The sequence below is a fragment of the Callorhinus ursinus genome, unplaced genomic scaffold (assembly GCF_003265705.2).
Source record: "Callorhinus ursinus isolate GAN/ISIS: 27379988/994484 unplaced genomic scaffold, GSC_fseal_2.0 scaffold45, whole genome shotgun sequence".
In the NCBI taxonomy this organism is placed as follows: Eukaryota; Metazoa; Chordata; class Mammalia; order Carnivora; family Otariidae; genus Callorhinus; species Callorhinus ursinus.
In genome coordinates, this window is record NW_027397107.1 from 74403 (window position 1) to 95460 (window position 21058).

The 21058-nt window shown below is 52.7% G+C and overlaps 2 protein-coding genes across 3 annotated transcripts in view; one reads left to right on the plus strand and one right to left on the minus strand.

The window, feature by feature from the left end:
* Positions 1-759: 759 nt before the first annotated feature.
* Positions 760-17813, plus strand: CHRNA3 (cholinergic receptor nicotinic alpha 3 subunit). 2 transcript variants are annotated; one of them, XM_025893290.2, is made up of 7 exons: positions 760-832; positions 2216-2355; positions 2468-2512; positions 3392-3501; positions 8222-9233; positions 15581-15705; positions 17264-17813. In XM_025893290.2, the coding sequence occupies exons 1-7, from the start codon at positions 760-762 to the stop codon at positions 17325-17327; spliced, it is 1569 nt and encodes a 522-aa protein (XP_025749075.1). In that variant the 3' UTR covers positions 17328-17813. The 2 variants fall into 2 exon arrangements, 1 of the variants encoding a protein (XP_025749075.1); XR_003212376.2 differs by lacking the exons at positions 760-832; positions 2216-2355; positions 2468-2512; ... (1 more) ...; positions 8222-9233; positions 17264-17813 and adding an exon at positions 13387-13592.
* Positions 17814-19197: 1384 nt separating this feature from the next.
* CHRNA5 (cholinergic receptor nicotinic alpha 5 subunit) overlaps positions 19198-21058 on the minus strand; it is a 52525-nt gene continuing 50664 nt past the window's right edge. The window contains exon 6 of the mRNA XM_025893291.2: positions 19198-19395. Coding sequence (XP_025749076.2) covers positions 19234-19395 — 162 coding nt within the window. The 3' untranslated portion in view covers positions 19198-19233. The remainder of the gene's footprint in view (positions 19396-21058) is intronic.

Consider the following 21058-nt stretch of genomic DNA (forward strand, 5'->3'; position numbering starts at 1 on the left):
GCAGTCAGAGGGGTAGAGGGGCGGGGGGGGGAGGCGGGGGGGGTGGGCAGGGCCGTCGGCGCAGGTGCAGATGCGGGCTGACAGAGGAGGGTCGGCCAGCCACCGGCCGGAGCGCAGGAGCCCCTCCCACGGCTCCATTTCGGAGCCTCATTTCTTTGAGTTTCTTTTTACTTGTTATCAGGGAGCATTTCAAACTTATCCTAAGTAGCGCGGTCTAGCAAACCCGCAGGTCCTCCTCCAGCCTCAAGTACCCACTGGCCGCGGACCCCGTTTCCACCGACTCCAGCTCCCGCCGCCCCCGCAAACTACAAGGAAAACACGATCCCGCAATCACATCATCACACCTGGGACACTTCGCACTTACTCAGCGGCTTCAGGATCCCAAGGCCTTCGGAGGGGGTGTCGGAGCCTCTCCCGCGGCCCGGCGGTCCCGAGGTCCGCGAGCGCGGGGGACGCGGGACGGATAAAGCCACCCCTCTTCCCCAACCCCGCGTGGTCCGGGGAGCAGGACCCCCGCCGGAGGGAGGCTGCGCCCGCCCCGCCTCCGCCTCCGCCTCCGCCCCCGCCCCCGCCTCCGCCTCCGCCCCCGCCCCCGCCCCCGCCGAGCACAGCCCGCCGAGCCTCGGGCGCCCCCACCGGCGGGAGGGGCCAGCGTCCGGCTCCGCGCCCCGCGCCCCGGCGTCCGGCTCTGCGCGGGCGGGCTGTGCCGGGAGTCGCCGCCGAGTCCGCCTGCGCCTTGGCCGCGCGCCCCCCGCGACCATGGGCGCCCACCCGCGCCGAGCCGGGGTCGCGGGGCTCCCGCTGCTGCTGCCGCTGCTGGTGCTGCCGCCAGGTACGGGCGCGGGGCCGGAGGGACGGGCGGGGGGCGCAGAGAAGGGGGGCCCGCCGGGCCGGGGAGCCCCGTTGCCCCTCCGGCCACCCCTCCACCCCGAGTTGTCTGGGCGCGAGCAGAGAGGGCCCGGGGTTGCGGGGTCGGCACCCTGATCGTCGGTTCCACTGTCTGCGTCCCGCACCCTCCCCTACTCGTTCTAGGAATAGATGGGGAACTGAGGCCGGTGCCACCTACGGGAGGGGGGCACCGCTGGGAGGCTGGGGGCAGGCGCGCCCGCCGCTCCCCGCGCGCTCGCCTCTCCGCGCCCCAGGCCGCGCCTCGTGCAGGGGCTGGGGAGGAGCCCGCTGGGCGGGAGGCCTGCGGGCGGCCGGGAGGGCGGGCAGATGCCCCAGGGGTCGGGGGTTTGTCAGGGCTGCAAGGGGAGTCTGACGGGGCGGGGAGCGCCGCTTCTGTCCCCTTGATGCTGAGGACCCCAGCACTCAGAGTTCCTGAGCTCTGACTGTGGCCCCTGCTGTGTTTGGGAGGGGGCAGCAGGCAAGACCCCATTTCAGGAGGCAGGCAAGTTGGGTTAGACTTCCCCGAGGATTCCCCTCATCCCCTTCCCACCCTGTCCTCAGACCTGTAAGTGGGAAGGGCAGAGGGCTGACTCAAGTCGCCTGGGTGTGGCTTGGGAACAAAGGGGGTTCTCCCCCCCCCCCCCCCCCCGTTCAGGGAGGTAAGGTCTTTGACCAGCCTGGAAAAAGAGACTGAGCAGGAACCATGCATGGGTCTCACTCCAAGATCATGGGAGCCAAGTGCACACCCAGCTTCTCAGAGGGTTGGTGGCCAAACCCCTACGGGGTCCTGGGTGGGCTGCAGTCTCCTACAGGCTGGGAGGCAGAACCCCTGCCCCCCGCAATGGCCCAGGGTGGCCCCGGGTGGCCCTGCCCCAGGAGTCCACTGGCCATCTCTCCGTCATGGAAGTAGCAGGCTGACTGCGTTTGCACCAACCCCACCCTGTGTTAACACTGGAGGTGAGGGCAGTTGGTGAGCTCTTCCCTATGCTAGCCTGAGAAGCAGCTCACTTACTGCAACCCTGCGGGTGGATGCAGATATAATGGATGCTTCTACGGGTAAAGAAAGTCAGGTTCAGAGAGGTTAAACCCCTTGACCGCGCTCACACAGCTGACGAGCAGTTTGGCAGGATTTGCACCAGATCCCCCCCAACTCCAGCCCAGGCTTGTAACCATAGTTTCTCCCTGGATGTGTGTGACCTCGTGTGTCTGGCGGGCCTCAGTTTCCCAGTCTGTAACTCGCACTGCAGAGTCCCCGCAGCAGGCGATGAGGGGGCTATGGGCAGGCGGTGTCCCTGGCCAGGGGAAAAGTGACGCTTCCTCCTCTCAGTGGCCGTGGCCTCCGAGGCTGAGCACCGTCTGTTTGAGAGGCTGTTCGAGGATTACAACGAGATCATCCGGCCTGTGGCCAACGTGTCGGACCCAGTCATCATCCAGTTTGAAGTGTCCATGTCTCAGCTGGTGAAGGTGGTGAGTGCGGGAGCCGGGAGCCAGGGTGTGGGGAACGGGGCTTCTGGAAGAGCCTTTCCCAGAACCAGCCTGGTGTTTGTACTCACGTGACCACTCTCCTCTCTCCATCTAGGACGAAGTCAATCAGATCATGGAGACCAACCTGTGGCTCAAGCAAGTGAGTGAGTGGACACTGGGCACTGCTGCCCCCTGGTGGTGGCTGCTGTCTCTACTCCCAAAGATGGGGTCAGCCCCCCTGGAAGTTGGACCCTCAAGTCACACGTGACAGGTTGCCGCCTGGAGGGAGAGACCTCCATAGTCATGCGGCGCCGGGGACAGACCTGGGCCTGGAGCCCACCCCCAGCTGGGCTGGTGCCGAGGCCACCTCCTTTCCTTCTGGCCAAAAATCCGTCCTTCAGTAAAATCAGATGCTGTTTTCTTTGGCAGAGTGGGAGCAGGGGCTCCGGACTTCCCTGTTCAGATTGAGGCCAAAGACACCGGCTTCCATGGGCCCCCATCCCCCGGGGAGGCTTTGTCCAGCCCTGGACAGATAACTCCCTGGATTATTGTGACCATCTGCTGGCCCACGCAGCCTTTCCATTCCCCGGAGGCTGGGGAGCCAGGAGGGTACAGGTCCTGTTGTGCACCTGCTCCCATCCCCCAGTGTCTGCTGCTACATGATTCTCGGGCCCCAGTGGGGTCCTGGCTCCTTCCCCAGAACCTTCAGTCACCAACCCCGCTTGACCTGGAGGTGGAGGAGGGTTGTGTGTCATCAGCACCCCATTCTTGGGGCTGGGGGGCAGGACAGGTGTGGGGAAGCTCCCGGAGAGCCGTCTCAGGACGTAAACAGCAAGCACATAAGGCATGCAGCTGGCCTGCACTAGTGGGGATCCCCGTTGGTCGGTGCAGGGTGGCTGGCCCCCGCTGCAGAGGCAGCCCGGCGCGGTCTCTCCCATGGGCTCAGCGGTGCGGGCTTCCACAGGACCGGTGAGGTCAAGGAAGGAGACCGTGCAGGTCCTTCTGCTGACTCCCGCTCTCCCCCTGCTCCTCTCCCCAGATCTGGAATGACTACAAGCTGAAGTGGAACCCCTCTGACTATGATGGGGCAGAGTTCATGCGCGTCCCCGCGCAGAAGATCTGGAAGCCAGACATCGTGCTGTACAACAAGTAAGTGCGGGGTGGGCCCTGCCCCGACTGCATCCAAGGGGGCTTCGCGGATTCGTGACTTCCACAGGGATTTACTGAGCACCTACTGTGTGCCACGTGCCGGAGATCCCCACCCTGACCCCAGGGGATGCAGGCAGGAACCATAACCTCCAAGTGTGCAGCCGGGGACCCGAGGGGTGGCCAGGGAGGGGGCGCGACCTTCCCCGAAGGTCAGGACTCAGGGGAGCTTCACTCTCCGCGCCTGATGACGGCAGGCCCACAGTTGCATGCAGCCTCTCCTGTCTCACTGGTTCTCCACCTGCCCATCATGGCGCCTCCAAAACTGGCCTCTTTCCCAAAACCTGACGCTTTCCACAGCGAAGCTCTGTTATTGGGCAAATGTAAATCTTAGGTGATATCTTCCAACATGTACTAGTTTTTCTCTGGAAAAACAGCACTTTTATAGCTGTGCTTTGTCTAAAGTTACCATGTTTTAACCATACACTTTTCGGCAAAGCACTTCATACAGAATTAATCAGATCTTAACGACTCAAAGTATTCTGTGTTTAGGTTTCTTATACCGGATGAGCACAAACTAATATGTTTCAACTATTAGGACTGAAGAAGCTATATTTTTGGCTGAGTCCCACTTCCTGGTCACTGGCTAAAAGAAGGGTCTTTAGCCACTCCAAAGATGGGCCAAGGTTTTTGTTTGTTTGTTTTTTTACTGTTTCCCCAAGGAAATACATCATTCATAAATGTTTCTTTCATGCAACTTGTATTTGTAGATTTAGTCCGCACAGAACTGGGACACAAGATAAACTCAGTTGGTTTGCAAAGCATGAGCATCCAGAGGCTCTTAGGGACCTGGGCAGGGCACTGAGAATTTTCGCTAAGCTAGAATTAAGAAAATGTGCAGAAATTTTAATCTCATGATATGAATTTCAAGGTAGTTTTCTTGCTGGCAATCTTGGGTGAACAGCTGGAGGACTGAGGGTGTGAGTTTAACAAGACTGAGTCACAGTGAAATGCTTCACGTTGGACGTGGTGAGGAGCAAATAGCATAAGGAATTCTCCCGGAATCTGGAACTGAAAGTTTTAGAGGAAACTGCACAGCTCCTGTCTCCGGGTTAGAGCTGGAGTTTCTCAGGACTGGTCCCTCTGTGGAGAGTTTCTCTTCATTTGGACACATGAGACACATCTTTGACGATCTCGGGCCAGAATTTCCCCTGTGGTTTCGGTTTTCTGAAGTTCACTCTCTAACAGGACCCTCAGAAAGCGCTCATGGGCACAAAATTCCCCACGTTCTTACACGTTCATAACCCACTGTAGCCTTTTTAGATAATGCTTAGCTGGATATAAAATCCTTGCCTGAGATCTTCCTCACATGAAAGTCTTAATGCTGCCTCTCTGTCCCGGGGTGAAGTGTCGTGTGAAAATCTGATGCCCGTCTAAGCAGGTGACAACAGGTGGCTTCGGGGAGAGAAAGGGGGCCACTGGGGTACACACGCCAGGACCACGACCTGAACCAGGACGGTCTGGGCAACCCGGGAGTACAGTCCTTGCAGGGGCTGTTCCTCCGGCTCAGGTGCCCAGAGGCTTCCTCCCTTCATCTGTCAAGTCCCCTTGTTTGTGCCACGCGTGCGCACAGGATAAGACTCGACACCGGGAAAGCTTTTTTCTGAGTCCCAGGACATGAGATTTGTCCTGCTGCTTTGGTTTTTCTCTCCGGGAACCCCGTCTGCATGTACGTTGGTGCTTCACCCACATTCTGGATTTTTCTCTGGGGTTCTCGTCTCTGTCTGATGCGGACATCGGTCCTGTCTGGGTTCGTTCCCGCCACTGCGCCTTCGACACCGTCTTGTTGCTTTTAGGCTTTGCTTCTAAGGTGGTTTTTGTTTCTTTTCCTCATTCTTTCCTCAGTTTTGCCAACTCTTGATACACCTGCTGCTCCAGCCAGGTAATTTCGCGTCTGGTTACACCGCTCTTTCCGCTTCCAGAGGTCACTTAGCGCATCTTGATCTGTACATCGGGCCGTGCCTTTCCCCGGCTCCGGAGCTGTCCTTCGGGGTGTGCGCTTCTCTGCTTGTGATTTAGGCATTCATGTTCCTACATTTCTCACACTACAGTCCTTCCTGTTGCTCTTGTGGAGATAGTGGCCTTTGCTGAACTTTGAGGACAGGCTCCCAGAGGGGACTGGGCAGGCGGGGTCTCCTTTTGCCAGCTCGAGAGCATCTGGGTCAGCGGGCCCCAGGGTCGGAGCGAGCCACCGCTAGACACCTGCTTCTCGGTCTGTAAACCCTCTTCCTTCTCTCCTCAACCTGCTTCCGACCCTGTTTAACTTGGGTCCTACCCTAAGCAGCATTTTTCTGGGTGGGTCTGTGTCCTCCCAGGAGGGAGTTTGGGGGAGGAATGTCTGAGACCCTCGAGCCCACACCAGCCCCCATGGCCGTCCCTGCAGACCATCCGTGGACCACACCATCTTCTTGGTTCTTCCCCACAAGCAAAGCCATGGGCCCCCCATTTCCCTGCTCCCCTTGCTGAGGGTTCACCACAGAGCGGGGGCCTCTTTCTTGAGGGGCAGATGCCTACTCGTGGTTTCTTGGTCTGGGGCTCTTGGGACACGAGAACTCCCTCTTACCCTGGCCATCACTGCTCCTGGTTGATCACCGTCCCACGCAGGCCTCCCTGGGCTTGGGCTTGGTCCCCACACGCTCGTATTCTGAAGCTCGTTTGCCTGTAACCTGACTTCGATGATGTGCTCAGTAGGTTGTCCTTTGCTCCCCGGGTTGCCTGTCTGTCTGCTGCTGGGAATTTGGAGAGAACATTCACACCGCTCATCACCCTCACCCCGCTGAGGCTCCGTCTCCCTGAGAGCAAGCCCCCACCCACCTTCTCTCCTCCAAGGGCCTCACAGGCGGCCCGGAGCCCTCCCATTCCTGCTGGGTCTTGCTGCCCGCATCTCCTGGACCCTCCCCCAGAGGCTGCGACTGTTTATTACGTACGTAATGCGTACAAGGGCCCTGTCTGTGGTGGGTGCTGTGCCACCCCCAGGGCCCAGCTGGGTTGTGGTCTTCCATGTGTGCCGGTGGCAGAGACGGGTTGCAGACATGGCCCAGTCAGCAGACAGGCCCTCCAGTGCAGGCACCGCCCCGGGACCAGGATCCCCGGGAACAAGCAGGAATGAGCATCACCCATCCGGGCAAACCTCACTCCAGTGTTTGGCCTTGGGGTGCACAGGGGTGGTTTAGCGACCCCTCACTTGTGCCCCAAGTTCCAGTGGGTCAAGGCCCTGCCACAGACACTCCGTGGGAGCCTGCGGCCTGACCGTCGGTGTCATCCTCAAGGAGGTCACTGGACTAGAGCGGTGGGTGGCAAGGGCTGGGCAGTAACTATTTTAGACTTTGTGGGCCAGTCCCAGCTGTGGCCCCGCTGCCCTTGTCACCAAAAACAGACACAGACAGGGTGGCTGTCTCCCAGTGGACACGTATTCACAGAGAAGGGGGCAGGCCTGTGCGCTGTGTCTGGAGGTCTCTTTCCGTTCCCACGTTTTGTGGACCCAGGATGCCGTGAGGAAGTTGCTCTGGGGTCTTCTCAGCCCCCTGAGCAGGCCCCACAGGTTCTTCAGGAGAATCACAGTCAGGGACACATGGGCCCTGCCCGCTCCTCATGCCTCCCGTCCGCATGGAGCCGGAGCGAGAACGGAGGGCGCTGAGCGTGAATAAAGCCCGCAGGGCCCCTGTGGGACAGACAGGCCAACTGGAGGACAGGGAGGCAGTGGCCTGGGGTCTTCACACCGAGGGCCTGCTCCATGGAGGCACGGATGGGGGGCAGAGACCAGCAAGACACATCCCTTCTGTGTCCACATGTTCTCGCTGAATAACAGGGAACACCCAGCTGTCCCCAAACGTGCAGGTGTGTCCTGTTCTCCAGCCCTCGAGGCAGACGGGCGAGGTGGCCGCTCCTTCTGCAGGGTGTGCATGCCTCCAGGGCAGAACTCGAGGAGGCCACAACCGTGACTCTCAGATGCAGGACTGGGGCCCACGGGGCTCTGTGTAGACAGTCCAGGCACGTGGCGGTGAAAGGCAGGGAGAAAATGGGGGCAGATGCGGAACCAGCAGATCAAGCAACCTGTGGTGCAGGCTTTGAAAGACAAGGAATCAGAACCCATGGTCGTTCAAGCAGAGCAGGGCTGGGGGTGGGGGTGGGGGTGGGCGCATGGGGAGCGCAGGGTTCAGGACGCAGCTGGTGTGAGCCCGACTGACGGGGCTCCGGCTGGGGGAGTGGGCCCCCCGGTGGTCTCACGGCTCCACAGTCTGGCCTCACGCGCCTGTGGGCACACAGTGCACGCTGGAGACTGAATGAGGTGCTGACAGGTCTAAACCATAGCGGAACGAGGGGCAAATATCCCCACAGGTTTCCTGCCTCAAGGACAACATTCATCCCATTTCTCTAGAGGGGAAACAATCCCTTTCTGGCCTTTGAAAGCGTCTCAGTAAGTATCAAGGCAGAGTCATGGCTGTGGAGCGAACCAGGGATGCACCCTGGGGTTGGGGGGATGCAGGCTTGGGCCACGGTGTCCCCGTTGGTCAGCAGGGTGACGGCCTGGGTGACTTTCTCTGGCTCGCCCTCCTGCCGTGTGGTCTCATAAGCGGTCACTTGCACTCGCCTCCGGCGGTGTGAGGTGCGGGCCCTGGTGAGCGTGTGGTCATGACCATGTGCCGCCCACCTGTCTCTGCAGTGCTGTTGGGGACTTCCAGGTGGACGACAAGACCAAAGCTTTACTCAAGTACACAGGGGAAGTGACTTGGATCCCGCCGGCCATCTTCAAGAGCTCGTGCAAAATCGACGTGACCTACTTTCCGTTCGATTACCAGAACTGCACCATGAAGTTCGGGTCCTGGTCCTACGACAAGGCAAAAATCGACTTGGTCCTCATCGGCTCCTCCATGAACCTCAAGGACTACTGGGAGAGCGGCGAGTGGGCCATCATCAAAGCCCCCGGCTACAAGCACGACATCAAGTACAACTGCTGTGAGGAGATTTACCCTGACATCACGTACTCGCTCTACATCCGGCGCCTGCCGCTCTTCTACACCATCAACCTCATCATCCCCTGCCTGCTCATCTCCTTCCTCACGGTGCTGGTCTTCTACCTGCCCTCAGACTGCGGCGAGAAGGTGACGCTCTGCATTTCGGTGCTCCTCTCCCTGACCGTGTTTCTCCTGGTCATCACCGAGACCATCCCCTCCACCTCGCTGGTGATTCCGCTCATCGGTGAGTACTTGCTCTTCACCATGATCTTCGTCACGCTGTCCATTGTCATCACAGTCTTCGTGCTCAACGTGCACTACAGAACGCCGACCACGCACACCATGCCCACGTGGGTGAAGACCATCTTCCTGCACCTGCTTCCCAGGGTTATGTTCATGACCCGGCCGGCAGGCAGCGAGGGCCCCACCCAGAGGCCGAGGCCCTCATACAATGCGGAGCTCTCCAACCTCAACTGCTTCAGCCGCACGGAGCCACGAGGCTGCAAGGAAGGCTGTCCCTGCCAGGATGGGACGTGCGGCCAGTGTCACCACCGCAGGATGAAAATCTCAAATTTCAGTGCTAACCTCCCGAGAAGCTCCAGCTCAGAGTCCATCCAGGCCGTGCTGGCCCTCTCTGCGATGTCACCGGAAGTCAGAGAAGCCATCCAGAGCGTCAGGTATATCGCCGAAAATATGAAAGCGCAAAACGAAGCCAAAGAGGTAAGGGGACGTGATTCCCTGGGGCAGGCGTGTGGGGTGGGGCGGAGAGGTTCGACCGGTTCGACCCGGAGACAGCGGCTGTGCTTGGCCCAGCTCCTCCACAGACCAGGCAGGCGTCCCTGGATGTACGGCATCACCGCTCCCAGCCTGTATCCTCACGCGCACCGAGCTGTGAGTGTGCCCTGGAGTCGGCCCTTGAGCCCGAGTCAGTCCGGAGATGAGCCGGGAGAGGGTGCGAGAGCAGATCACCTCCACGTAGCCCAACCTGAGCTTACAGTCGTCACTTTACTTTCCAACTGTTTGTTTGCCCCATTTAGGGGGCACATGTGTAACCCTGAGCTGAGTAGGGACGTGGGACGTTTCCAGTGCCCCCTCCCGGTGGCCCCCTGCCCTCGGGAACCACTGATCCCGACCTCCTGGACGTCGGTTAGCTTTACCTTTCCTTGACCCCCATCTAAATGGAATTCCGTGGCACACTCCCTTCCACGTCTGACCTCTTACATCCAACAAAGTGTCCTTCCAAGACACCTGCTGCTGCCACAGCTTCTGCACATGTGGTCATTTCTAGTTTGGGGCGATTTTGAGGAAAGCTACCATCAGTATTCTTATACACGTCTTCTGGTGAACATACGCACCCGTGTCCCTTGCTGATCGCTGCAAGGAGGCATTTTTAACTTTGGTGGTGGATATTGCGAGGTTCCCAAGGCGTTGGGCCAGTGACGCCCCACCGCAGGCGACGTTTGAGTTTCTGTGGCTGCACGCCCTCCCCCCGACACATGCGAACCGGTGCCTTGTGGCTGTCTTAATGAGCTATTCCCCGCTCAGTAGCAACTCGGAATCTTTTTTGTATGCTTATTGGCCGTTTGCACATCTTCTCTCATGAAGGATCCAGGCAAACTATTTTATTGGGTGAACTTGTTTCCTCCACAACTCTCACACTGCACGAATGTGAAGTATTAGGAGATGTTTTACACTTAATAATACCACGTGTCTGCTGCTCCCTGACCCTCTGTTTACCCCCAAGGTTGTCCGAATCACATGCGATGATTTTATAAGAAGCTCTGCTTTCACATGAATTGGCTCTGCCTTAGGTTGCTGATTAGCAAAGAGCTAATGAACAGATCATTTCAGCTCCTGATGCGTGGTGGGTAGTGAACGTGGATAGAGAGCCACTGGAGCCTCTTTCACTCCGCTCTGAATGCGCAGGACAGTGGCGGAGACAGGCGGGAGCCCGCAGCCACCGCCTGGCCCGCGCCCCACCGGCCTGCGCAGCCGTGAGCTTGCCACCGCCACCCCCACCGCGGTGCCTCCTGATGATCCTGTCCTTGAGCCAAAAAGTCAGGCTCACCTTTAACTCCAGCAGAATCAGCTCCTGGAGCATAAGTACCTGATCTGTGAAAAATCTCACGTCTCTAACACTGATAACATTTGCAGGCACTCTCTACCCTTTCTTCATCCACCTTAAACGTAATCATTTCAGTTAGCAGAAATTTTGTAAAGATTGAGATCTAAGTATTCATAGTACTCCAGCCTCTGTCAAGCTATCAGAAATTAACTCTAGGGGCGCCCAGGGGGGCTCTGTCAGTGAAGCATCTGCCTACCGCTCAGGTCATGATCTCAGGGTCCTGGGATCGAGCCCCGCGTCGGGCTCCCTGCTCCCTCTCTGCCTGCCACTCCCCCTGCTTGTGCTCTCTTACTCTTTCTCACTCTCTCAAATACATAAGTAAAATCTTCAAAAAAAATTTAACTCCATTCCAAAGTTACTAGGCACCATACAAACTATGAGAGTTTCACAAGCATCTTTTCTACAAAAGGACACTGTTAAAAATTGTTACTTTTTAAAAGGGAGGTCACCACTGAAATGCCCAGAAGATAAATTAGTGGCAAACTAGCGGCACAAGGTTCATCTCAAGGGGCAGCCACGGCTCAGCTCTGGTCATCCGTTGCCATGGGGGCTGTGGGCCTGCTGTTAGCACTCCCATTTTTCCAGAAATAGCAGAAATCTGGCCCACGGCCTATTGGTAAGCGGGCAGCGAGAGCCAGGACAGACGCTCTGCCGAGGACACACGAGCTGCCTGGAGGGGCCCTCCTTCCCCTGGATCGCAGTCCACGGTTTTCCAGGGAGGCTTTCACTTCCTGGGTCCGTGGCCTGGCCTGGCCGGCATCTTCTGAGCTGCGGGTCCTGAGACAGCTTGTCTTGTGCTGGGTGGAGACAGACACCCACAGAGGTATCTGCATGCGCCGATGTTGTGTGCGCTGCATGGACGTATGCTCCTTCCAGAGTCGGTTCTGATTGGTGACTTATTAATTCCGAGTCTTGTGGGTACTTTCCTATCAGGGCCCCATTTCTACCATCTTATTGTGTGTTTTCCGTTTACCTTTCTTTCCTCCCGGAGTTTGGGCCGTGCACTGTGAAGTCTGAATCGTGGCCGCTGCTTGGAAAGCCCCGTCTTCTGTTTCTGTTCATGGCTGGGAGGGAGGTGGGGCTGTGCCTCCGTGACTCAGACCCACACGCCGGACGCACCGCATTGCCTGGCACCCGACCCCACCGTGCTCCCCTCTACTCTTCCTGGCTGCCAGCTGCCCTGGATGTGACGGGAGCTGTGTTCTGGATCAGGGGGTCGGGGGGAGATGTGTCGCTCCTTACTCTGCTCTCAGCCGCACCGCGTGCATCCCGGGCGGTCTTCCTGCGCCTTTCTCCCTGCACCGCCATGTCTTCTCCAGGGCTTACGGTTGAACCTTCGGAGACCTAGGGGCTACAGAATCGAAAAACTCTTCATTTTCAAGGGAGTTTAGCTGGATCCAGAATTCTAGAGTTGGAGTTCCTTTCCTTAAATACTTAAAAACTACTACTGGTTCGGTATCACCGATGAGAAGTTCTCAGTTAACCTGACGCTCTTTGTCTGACTGACGGATTGCGTGTAGAAGCCTCTGGAATCTGTAAACCCAGGACCTGGGTGTGCAGGTCTCTCCTAGACAGACATTCTCACCACCCGCTGCCCCCGAACTTTCCCACCTTCAGTTCTCAGGGGGTCCAGGTTTTCTGTGAAGATTTCTCCCTGTTCCTCTTTCCCTGAACTGCACACGTGTGCTTCCAGCCCCCCACCTCTCCCCTCCTGCCCTCCGCCACCCACCCCTCCTCTGGGTACCTTCCTGCCCCTGCCCCCCACCCCTCCTCATGGGTCCTCTCCACACAGGTCTCCTCCTGCCCCCTGCCCCTCACCCCTCCTCACAGGTCCCCTCCTACCCGCCGCCCCCACCCCTCCTCGCAGGTCCCTTCCTGCCCCGCCCCTCCTCACGGGTCCTCTCTTGCCCCCTACCCCTCACCCCTCCTTGGCAGGTCCCATCCTGCTTGACACCCCTCACCCCTCCTTGCAGGTCCCCTCCTGCCCCCTGCCCCTCCTCGTGGGTCCCGTCCTGCCCCCTACCCCCTACCCCTCCTAGCAGTCCCCTGCTGCTGGCTGTCTCGTCTCTTGAGTCTTTTCCTTGACTTGTCCATCTGACTTGGTGGTTCCGTGACCCTGCTCCTTCTACTTCGTGTTTCTGACTCTGTGATCTCTGCAGATCTCATGTTTAGTTTAAATCCTTAACCTGTCTGCTGCGTGAATTTCCTTTCAAATGGCTAAGTCTGTGTACTGAGGTCTGAAAACTCACTTTTTCTGGGGGCGTCAGCCATCCTTGTGTTTGGGGAGGCGCCCACGTGGCCACAGACTGGACTAGACCACCCTTCAAAGGTGCCTCCTTCCCTCCGGGTGACCTTGCCCCACAAGGGACATCTCGATTTCCGGCTTTTCACCTCCACCAGGCTCTTGTCCGCTCACAAGGAACCCGCATCTCTGGGCAGGGAGAGGACTGGCTGCAAAGAGGCAGAGCTTTAGGGGTGAAAAGAGCACAGCCCAAAGCTGTGCCCAGCCCGCCTTCCCGAGGCCCTCCTCTGCCCGCCCCACCGCACCCCGGGCCAGGTGCCGCCAGCCCCTAACATACAGGCTTCTCTGGCTTCTGGGACGTTCCAGGGCTGGGCTGGGAGAATGAGCCAAGAGCTTGTGCTAGTTCACTGTTTTGTCTGACGCTTCTCTGTTGTCATTAGTTCCAAAGCTTCCAGAAAACACGCCATGTCATCTTGCCTTCGAGACTTTAACAGTTAGACCTAAAGTTAGTTCCCACCCTGCTCTTTGTGCGGCATATGTGTGTTCATGTGTGAGACCCAAGTCCCCTCCTTCCGCACCGGCCTAAGCCCACAAAGACCTCAGAGGAACGTCTGTAGTTGGGGAAGGGTCATGTTTTTTATCAGCGTGGATATCAATAAGTGTTGTCCATGAAGGACTGTGTGCCAGCAAGCTATCTCACTCCCCCTCGGAGGTAAGTACTGTTCTTTTTTATTATTCAAATTAAATTAATTAACATACAGTGTATTATTAGTTTCAGAGTTCAGTGATTCATCAGTCTCATATAACACCCAGTGCTCATTGAAAATCGAGCAACCATATGATCCAGCAGTTGCACTACTAGGTATCTAGGTAGGTATCTACCCCAAAGAGACAAATGTAGGGATCCAAAGGAGCACCTGCACCCCAATGTTCATAGCAGCAATGTCCACAATAGCCAAACTGTGGAAGGAGCCGACACGTCCTTCAACAGATGAATGGATAAAGAAGATGTGGTATATATACACAATGGAATATTATGCAGCCATCAGAAAGGATGAATACTTACCGTTTGCATCGACATGGATGGAACTGGAGGGGATTACGCTGAGCGAAATAGTCAGACAAAGACAAATATCATACGATTTCACTCATATGTGGAATATAAAAACCAAAACAGGATCACAGGGGAAGGGAGGGAAAAATAGAACAAGACAAAACCAGAGAGGGAGACAAACCATAGGAGACTCGTAATCACAGGACACAAACAGGGTTGCAGGAGGGGAGGGGGATGGGGGAGTACTGTTCTTACCTGCATTTCACAGACAGAGAAATCGAGGTGAAGAGAGGTCACATAATTTACCCAGATTCTCAGACTCAGGGATTGAAATCAGTGTGTCTCCAAGTCTCTGCTTCCACCCTCTGCCTGTGACAGCCTTGGAGGGGTTCAGCGGCTGGGGGCAGGAGGAACCACGGGGTCTAATGTGTATTTGAGGCACTTACAAACCACAGTCTCGGGAATTCAAATGAAGTACCTGGCAAACAGGGCATTACAGTTCTAATTTTAGCTGAGACTCCTTAGTGTCTTCAAGAGCACACATCCACTCCAGCTCATGATGGGAACGAAAATTCTTGTGTCCCAGCCCCATTTCAGTGCACTTAATTCAATTACTAAATCACATGCTGCCTCTTTATTATGTGATTATTTCTTCAAAATCCATTGATTCATGGGTTCTCTCTTCCTCAATTCAATTATGGTTTCCTTGCTTTCTGAGTTGTCTAGGAGTATAATTAACATACAATTCTCCTTCCTATTTCAAGCCTGAACTGAAGCTGTATTATATGCAATTAGTCTGGTTCTTTCTTCCATCTCTTACTTTGTTGTCAGCAATTACATCTGATTTCCAGCCTGTCCACGACACTTGGGCCTTATGGTTAAAGAGGATCTTTGGTTAGCTGGGCCCGGGGAGGGCCGTGGGGATGACAACGATGGCCTGGCCCTGATGTGCTGATTTCATGTGTGGAACAGATGCTAACAGGAAATTAGTATCCAAAACGGGATAAGAATAGTACTTAGAGGCAACGGTAAATGACAGTTGGATTGTATTAGCTTTTCTAACAAGGCCCAGGAGTCCTCCCTCAGGCACAAGTCAAAGTTTTACTAACTTTATAAATTAGAAATCAGTTGAGGAAAAAACAGATTATGGGGCACCTGGTGGCTCAGTCGGTGAAGCGTCTGCCTTCAGCTCAGGTCATGATCCCAGGATCCTGGGATCGAGTCCCTCGTCAGGCTCCCTGCTCAGTGGAGAGCCTGCTTCTCCTTCTCCCTCTGCCTCTCCCCACTGCTTGTGCTCGCTCAAATAAATAAAATCTTAAAAAAGAAAAAACAGATTATGTATACATTAAGAAAAAAAAATTTTTTTTAAGTAAGCTCTACACCCAGCATGGGGCTTGAACTCACAGCCCGGAGATCAAGAGTCGCACGTTCTACTGACTGAGCCAGCCGGGTGCCCCAAGAAATTTCTGATTTAAAACCGATTTAACGTGAATATTTTATACCTGTTTCTCGCAGGGCATAAAGAGAAACTTGGCAATAGTGGATGTCCTCAGGCTGCATTAGGAACACGAGGTTTCTTGCATTTGGTGGCAGAATGGCTTCTGCTGCTGCAACATGTTTTCCTGATGTTTGTTTTTGTTTTTCAGATTCAGGATGATTGGAAGTACGTCGCCATGGTCATCGATCGCATTTTCCTGTGGGTTTTCATCCTGGTGTGCATTCTGGGGACGGCGGGATTGTTTCTGCAGCCTCTGCTGGCGAGGGACGAGCCGTGAGCACCGCACCGGGTTTGCTGCAGGCTGACCCACGTGGGCAGGGGGCGCATTTGTTTCTTCTGGTGGTAAAATACACTCACCCAGGACATGCACCGTCCTCATCACTGTTAGCCGCACCGTTCAGCGTAGGACATACACCCACACTGTTGTGCAGCCATCACCCCCATCTCCAGACCCTCTTCGTCCCGGGAAACCCGAACTCCCCAGCCCCTTCCCCCCGCATCCCCATTCCACTGTTTGTAGGATTCTAAGTACCCCACACGAGTGGAATCATGCAGTACTTGTCTTTTCGTGATTGGCTTCTTTGACCGAGCATGTTGTCTTCAAGGCTCGTCCGCGTTGTAGCAGGTGTCAGAATGTCCTTCCTGTTCATGGCTGCGTGATATTCTGGTGCCTGTGTGTACATTCTGCTTATCCATTCATCCGTCAGTGGACACCGGGATGGCTCCCACCTTTTGGCTGGTACAGATAATGCTGCTATGAACATGGGTGCACAAGAATCTGTTTGAGACCCTGCTTTCAATTCTTTGGGGTATATGCCCAGAGCTGGAACTGTCAGATCCTGTAGTAATTCTATTTTTAATTTTTTGAGGAAGCACCGTACTGCTTTCCACCATGGCTGCACCATCTTGTGCACCCACGAGGGCTCCAGCTGGCCTCGTCCTCATCAACACTTGCTTCCTGTGCTTTTGATAACGGCCATCCTAATGCACGGGAGGCGACGTCTCATGATGGTTTTGGTTCGCATTTATGTGATGTTGAGTCATGTTGAGCAGCTTCTCCCGAGCCTCTCGGCCATCTGTACGTCTTCTTCAGAGACATGTCTGCTCGAGTCCTTTTCCCCTTCTGAACTGGGTTCTTTGGGTGTTTGGGTTGTTATGTTTTAGGAGTTCTCTGTATATTGCAGATATTAACCTCCTGTCAGATATGTGATGTGCAGATATTTTCTCCCACTCTGCGGGTTGCCTTTTCACTCTGTTGATAGTGTCTTTCGATGCACAAAAGTTTTAAATTTTCATTAATTCCAGTTTGTCAGTTTTTTGTCACCTGTGCTCTTTTGTGTGATAGCCAAGAAATCCCTGCTAAATCCAGTGCTGTAAAGAATTTGTCCTGTTTTCTTCCAAGACTTTTATTGTTTTAAGTCTTAAATTTAGGCTCTTTCTCACACTTTCTGTCATCAAGCTACCAGCATTGTTTTTGGCATTTCAAGGCTTACTTATGTAACCAGTTGTCTTGATTTTATCAAAAGAGATTCATGCAAGAAAAATGTCGAGTATTTATTATAGATAAATGAACATTTGACCAGCCCTTTTTGGTAAGGAAACGTCAAAATACAGTTTTCCTGCAATGTTAGGTAGTATGCTCTACCACAGAATATGTAAAAATGGCCTAAATATGAAAACCGTTGCCCTTTTTGTGGTGGTTGAGGCATAACGAGACAGGGAAACTGGCTGCTCAGAAATGGGAACGTCTGTTCGGGTCAGTATCACAAGAGATTTCCTGAGGGCCTTCTTATCTAGCCCGCAACCTCCTCCGTGTTTTGTACTGTTTCAGCAGCACCCTCCCGCTGCCGGCTCTGACCACGCAAGCCTGGTTCTCCCGTTTCCCGAGAGTCTGAGGGCCGTACCTCCGCCGTGGAGCATCTTCGCGTGTATCCTGCAGCATCCTGAGTGACTGCTGGGAGAGGTTGTGCCTGGTCGCCCGGTCACTGCGGATGAACCTCTGCAACAGCATTTCTCAGCCCTGGCAGCAGTGATGTTTTTGGTTGGATAATTCTGCGCTGGAAGGACTGTCCTGTACGTTGTAGGATCTTTAGTGGCACCCCGGCCTCTGCCCACTAGATGCCAGTGACATACCCCCGGTCCCTTGCTGGTTAGGACAACCAAAAATGTCTCCAAAAATTAAGTGTTCCCTCGAGCGCAAAACTGCCCCTGATTGAGAACCACTGCTTTAGACAGATTATTAAGAAGCAGCTCTCCTGTACCGCAAGTCTGAGTCTGACTAGCCACTGACTAGGAGACGAGGATTCCCACACACCATTTTGATCTTCTCGCTAGTCATTTTGATGTTTTGGCTACACAGAAATAAAACTGACAAAATTGCAGCTGCGGTGACTCATGTTTCAGTAAGTCAAAGGAAGATTTCTATAAAATTTATTTACTTATAGAAATTTTAAGTAACAGTAATGCAGACAGATGAGGAATCAGGGAGATTACGTGCAAAGCTATCTTAACAGGCAGTTTAAACTCAGCAAACCCAACGTTCACCTGTTAAATGACACTGAACATGTGCCTACAGTAAGACAGAGATGAGACGGATCCCCTCTATCTGCCAGAGAGCACTGACTTGCCCTTAGATGGTTACTTACTATAAATAAGGCATTTGTTCTCGCAAGAGCTAGGAGTTGCTCATCAAACCCGGGCTTCTGTTGGTGTGCTCTCCTGGGTAGCAGCTGAACAGGGGCACGAGGGTAAACTAACTCGTTTACCCTCGACAGTCCATCCGGTCCTGAGTGAGCAGTGAAAGGCTAACACTGCATGACATCTACAAGCCCTCACAACTCTAAAGTCTCTAGCACTGTAACTGTTGGGACGAAAGAGAGAAACCAAAACATTACAGATATGTAATGATGTGCTTCTACCTAATTAGAAACCGCCTTTAATCTCGGAAGATGGTTTCTTCACAGTAGGATTTGGTATCCGTGGAGGTTTTAAGTTTTAAAACTGGGATTCACTTCATTGTAGAGGACTATTCTGAGATGAACAATACAGAAAGGCTACAATTTATATAGAAGATGGTTATTGTGGAAAATATGGACAAGGGGGTTGAAATTATTGTTAATTATTTAGATACTCGTGCATGTGCACAGGAGTTGTCTATTGTATGATTTTACAATGGACGGTAAGCTACAAAGATAGTTAATACAATAATTGTTCAGTTAAAGCATCTAAGGAATAAAGTAAGCCTTCAAGGAATTCCCACTTTTCACTTGTTAAAATGTTGGTTATAGAAAAATCAGCATCACATTAAATGGTTATTGTACCAAGTAGCTGGCTTATTTAATACAGCAGTAGGACACCGTGCCAAAGATCAGCTGTCCCCCACCCACCCCCGCCCCGCGCAGATACAGGACAGAGAGAGATTTAAAATGTGTACCTTTACCAAATGCAGAAAAAGTCCTGAAATCAGTCTTCAAATATGACGGGAATTTTCCAACACAATCAAAAGATGAACTTCATGTTGATTACAAACTGGTGTTATTTGCCAGGATACAAACATTAGGTTTGCACTAGCACAGTTCAGGTACTATTTCGCTGCTATTTCTAGATCAAATGTTGAGTCAGTTAAGTGCTTCACTCATGCAGGTAAAATGTTCGAATGGGCAATCTATTAAGATAAACCAATGTTAGCAACCGTCAGTCTGTTAAATTTCAAGCACAATTTACATTGTCTAAGTTTATAGGTACCAGAGCTACATGTGCCTTTGGTAACTAAATTCCTACTATGTCCCCTTGGCGCGGGTATCACTTATTTGCATCTCCAATGTGAACTGGGACTATGATATTTGCCCACTTGTAAATAACAGGAATGAAAAGCCCAAGAGATCCAACAATTGAAACCAGAAGAAAAGTCCACAGAAACATCCGATCCAGCACCTGGGCTATGAATTTCCAGTCTTCAACAACCTGTTGCAAAAAAAAGAAAGAAAAAACACACACACATTAAACACATAATTTAAAATTGTGTAATTACTGTAAGATACTACACACTGAGTTAGGGGCCAGATCAGTTTGTGCCTCCCGCCGCTGCCTCATAACAGCGAGTGACCCGGTGCTCAGAGCTCTGGGACACACACAGCCTCCACAAGCTTTCAGAGACGCTACGCACTCTTAATTTACACGTTGATTTGTAATATATTACAAGTGGCCTATTTTGATAGATTTTTAATAGGATATACTACTTGGATATTTTTTAATAAACTAAAAAGAACTCTTTCTTATCATATAGTTATTTCTGTTACTTATTCTTGCCCAGTAGTGTTTACTTATTTTAATTTTTAAAGAGAGCCCAGCCTAAGGTTAATTAATTTCAAACCAAATTAAAAGTTGGTTCAGAATAATACTTATTGGAGAGCCCTTAATCTTCTTCCCCTCCCCACAACCTGCATTATTTGGTTTTGGATTCCCTAGGGGCCATTTTAATCTAAGTTCATGAATTCAGATCTGCTGGCGTGGACCTCATTTCATCCCGTTTTGCAGCCTAAGCAGGGAGCGACCTCAGCAGCTCTGAGCGACCTCAAAGGAAGGGCAGGTGGAGACCAGCCCCTGAGCACCAGAGGCTGCCCCTGCCTTTGTGAGGCACGAGGTCCCCTACAGGAGCTCTGCTCCCACTGTGGGATAATGTGGACTTTAGGTGGCTGTAAACACTCTACTGATGGTCTAAGTCCCCCTGAAAATAAAGTCCATTTACTGGTTCCAGGGGGGGATGAGCGCTGGCCCTTTTGCACAATACTTCGCAGACATTTATTAAATTTCATCTCAATCCAAGTCATTATTTAGTATCTATATGTTTTAAGACTCCATCGATAGCTTCAGACCTCATAAACTAATCATACTAATGATGAAATAGAAACTTTACAAATCCACAAGCATTAGAAGTTTTTCAGAAATATATGTCATATGTTCCTTCTGGGGGGAGGGCTGTAATTTTACCAGATTCGCTTTGATGCTTCCCACACCTGCTAGAAATGTTTCCATTTAAAAAAGCTTTAGAAATGAGAATTCATATAATTTTAATGGGACTATTCAAAGTAAATTCAATTAGGAAAATGCTATATTCATAGCTCTAAAAATATTACACAAGAGAAAGAATAGTGACACTGAAATTTGACATTTTAAAAGAAAATTCAATCTAATATCACATTAGTAGAATGTATTTATGTTCAATTATTTTAAATATTAACCTTAAATAAGAAGCCAATGAGAGTTATTTTTCTCTAATAAAGTTTTACATGAATTTTTATTTTTAAGCAAATTAAGCATATTATTAAGCACTATTACTAAACTTCACATGAACACTTGGACATATCATTTATGACACCAGAGAACACCTTACTGCTTTTAATTTCACTGATATTCTCTTGTAAATGAACAACAAAAAGACATATTCTAGAAGAGAGATCTTGGCTATACTTATAAAGCCTACATTAGACTAATTTGTTAAAAAATAAAAGAACTTCTGATAAATGATCATGCCAAGTTGTGCCTACAGATCACCACAGAATTCAGACACAAAGTTATGGAAGATAAAACAATCACAGCAGGATTATCACTCTTGAGAATGACAGAA

Excerpts from the sequence above, each read along its gene's own strand:
- CHRNA3 (XM_025893290.2), top strand. The coding sequence starts at position 760 with ATGGGCGCCCACCCGCGCCGAGCCGGGGTCGCGGGGCTCCCGCTGCTG. Across the intron at positions 833-2,215 it reads GCTGCTGGTGCTGCCGCCAG|TGGCCGTGGCCTCCGAGGCT; the intron begins GTACGGGCGCGG and ends TCCTCCTCTCAG. Across the intron at positions 2,356-2,467 it reads TGTCTCAGCTGGTGAAGGTG|GACGAAGTCAATCAGATCAT; the intron begins GTGAGTGCGGGA and ends CTCTCCATCTAG.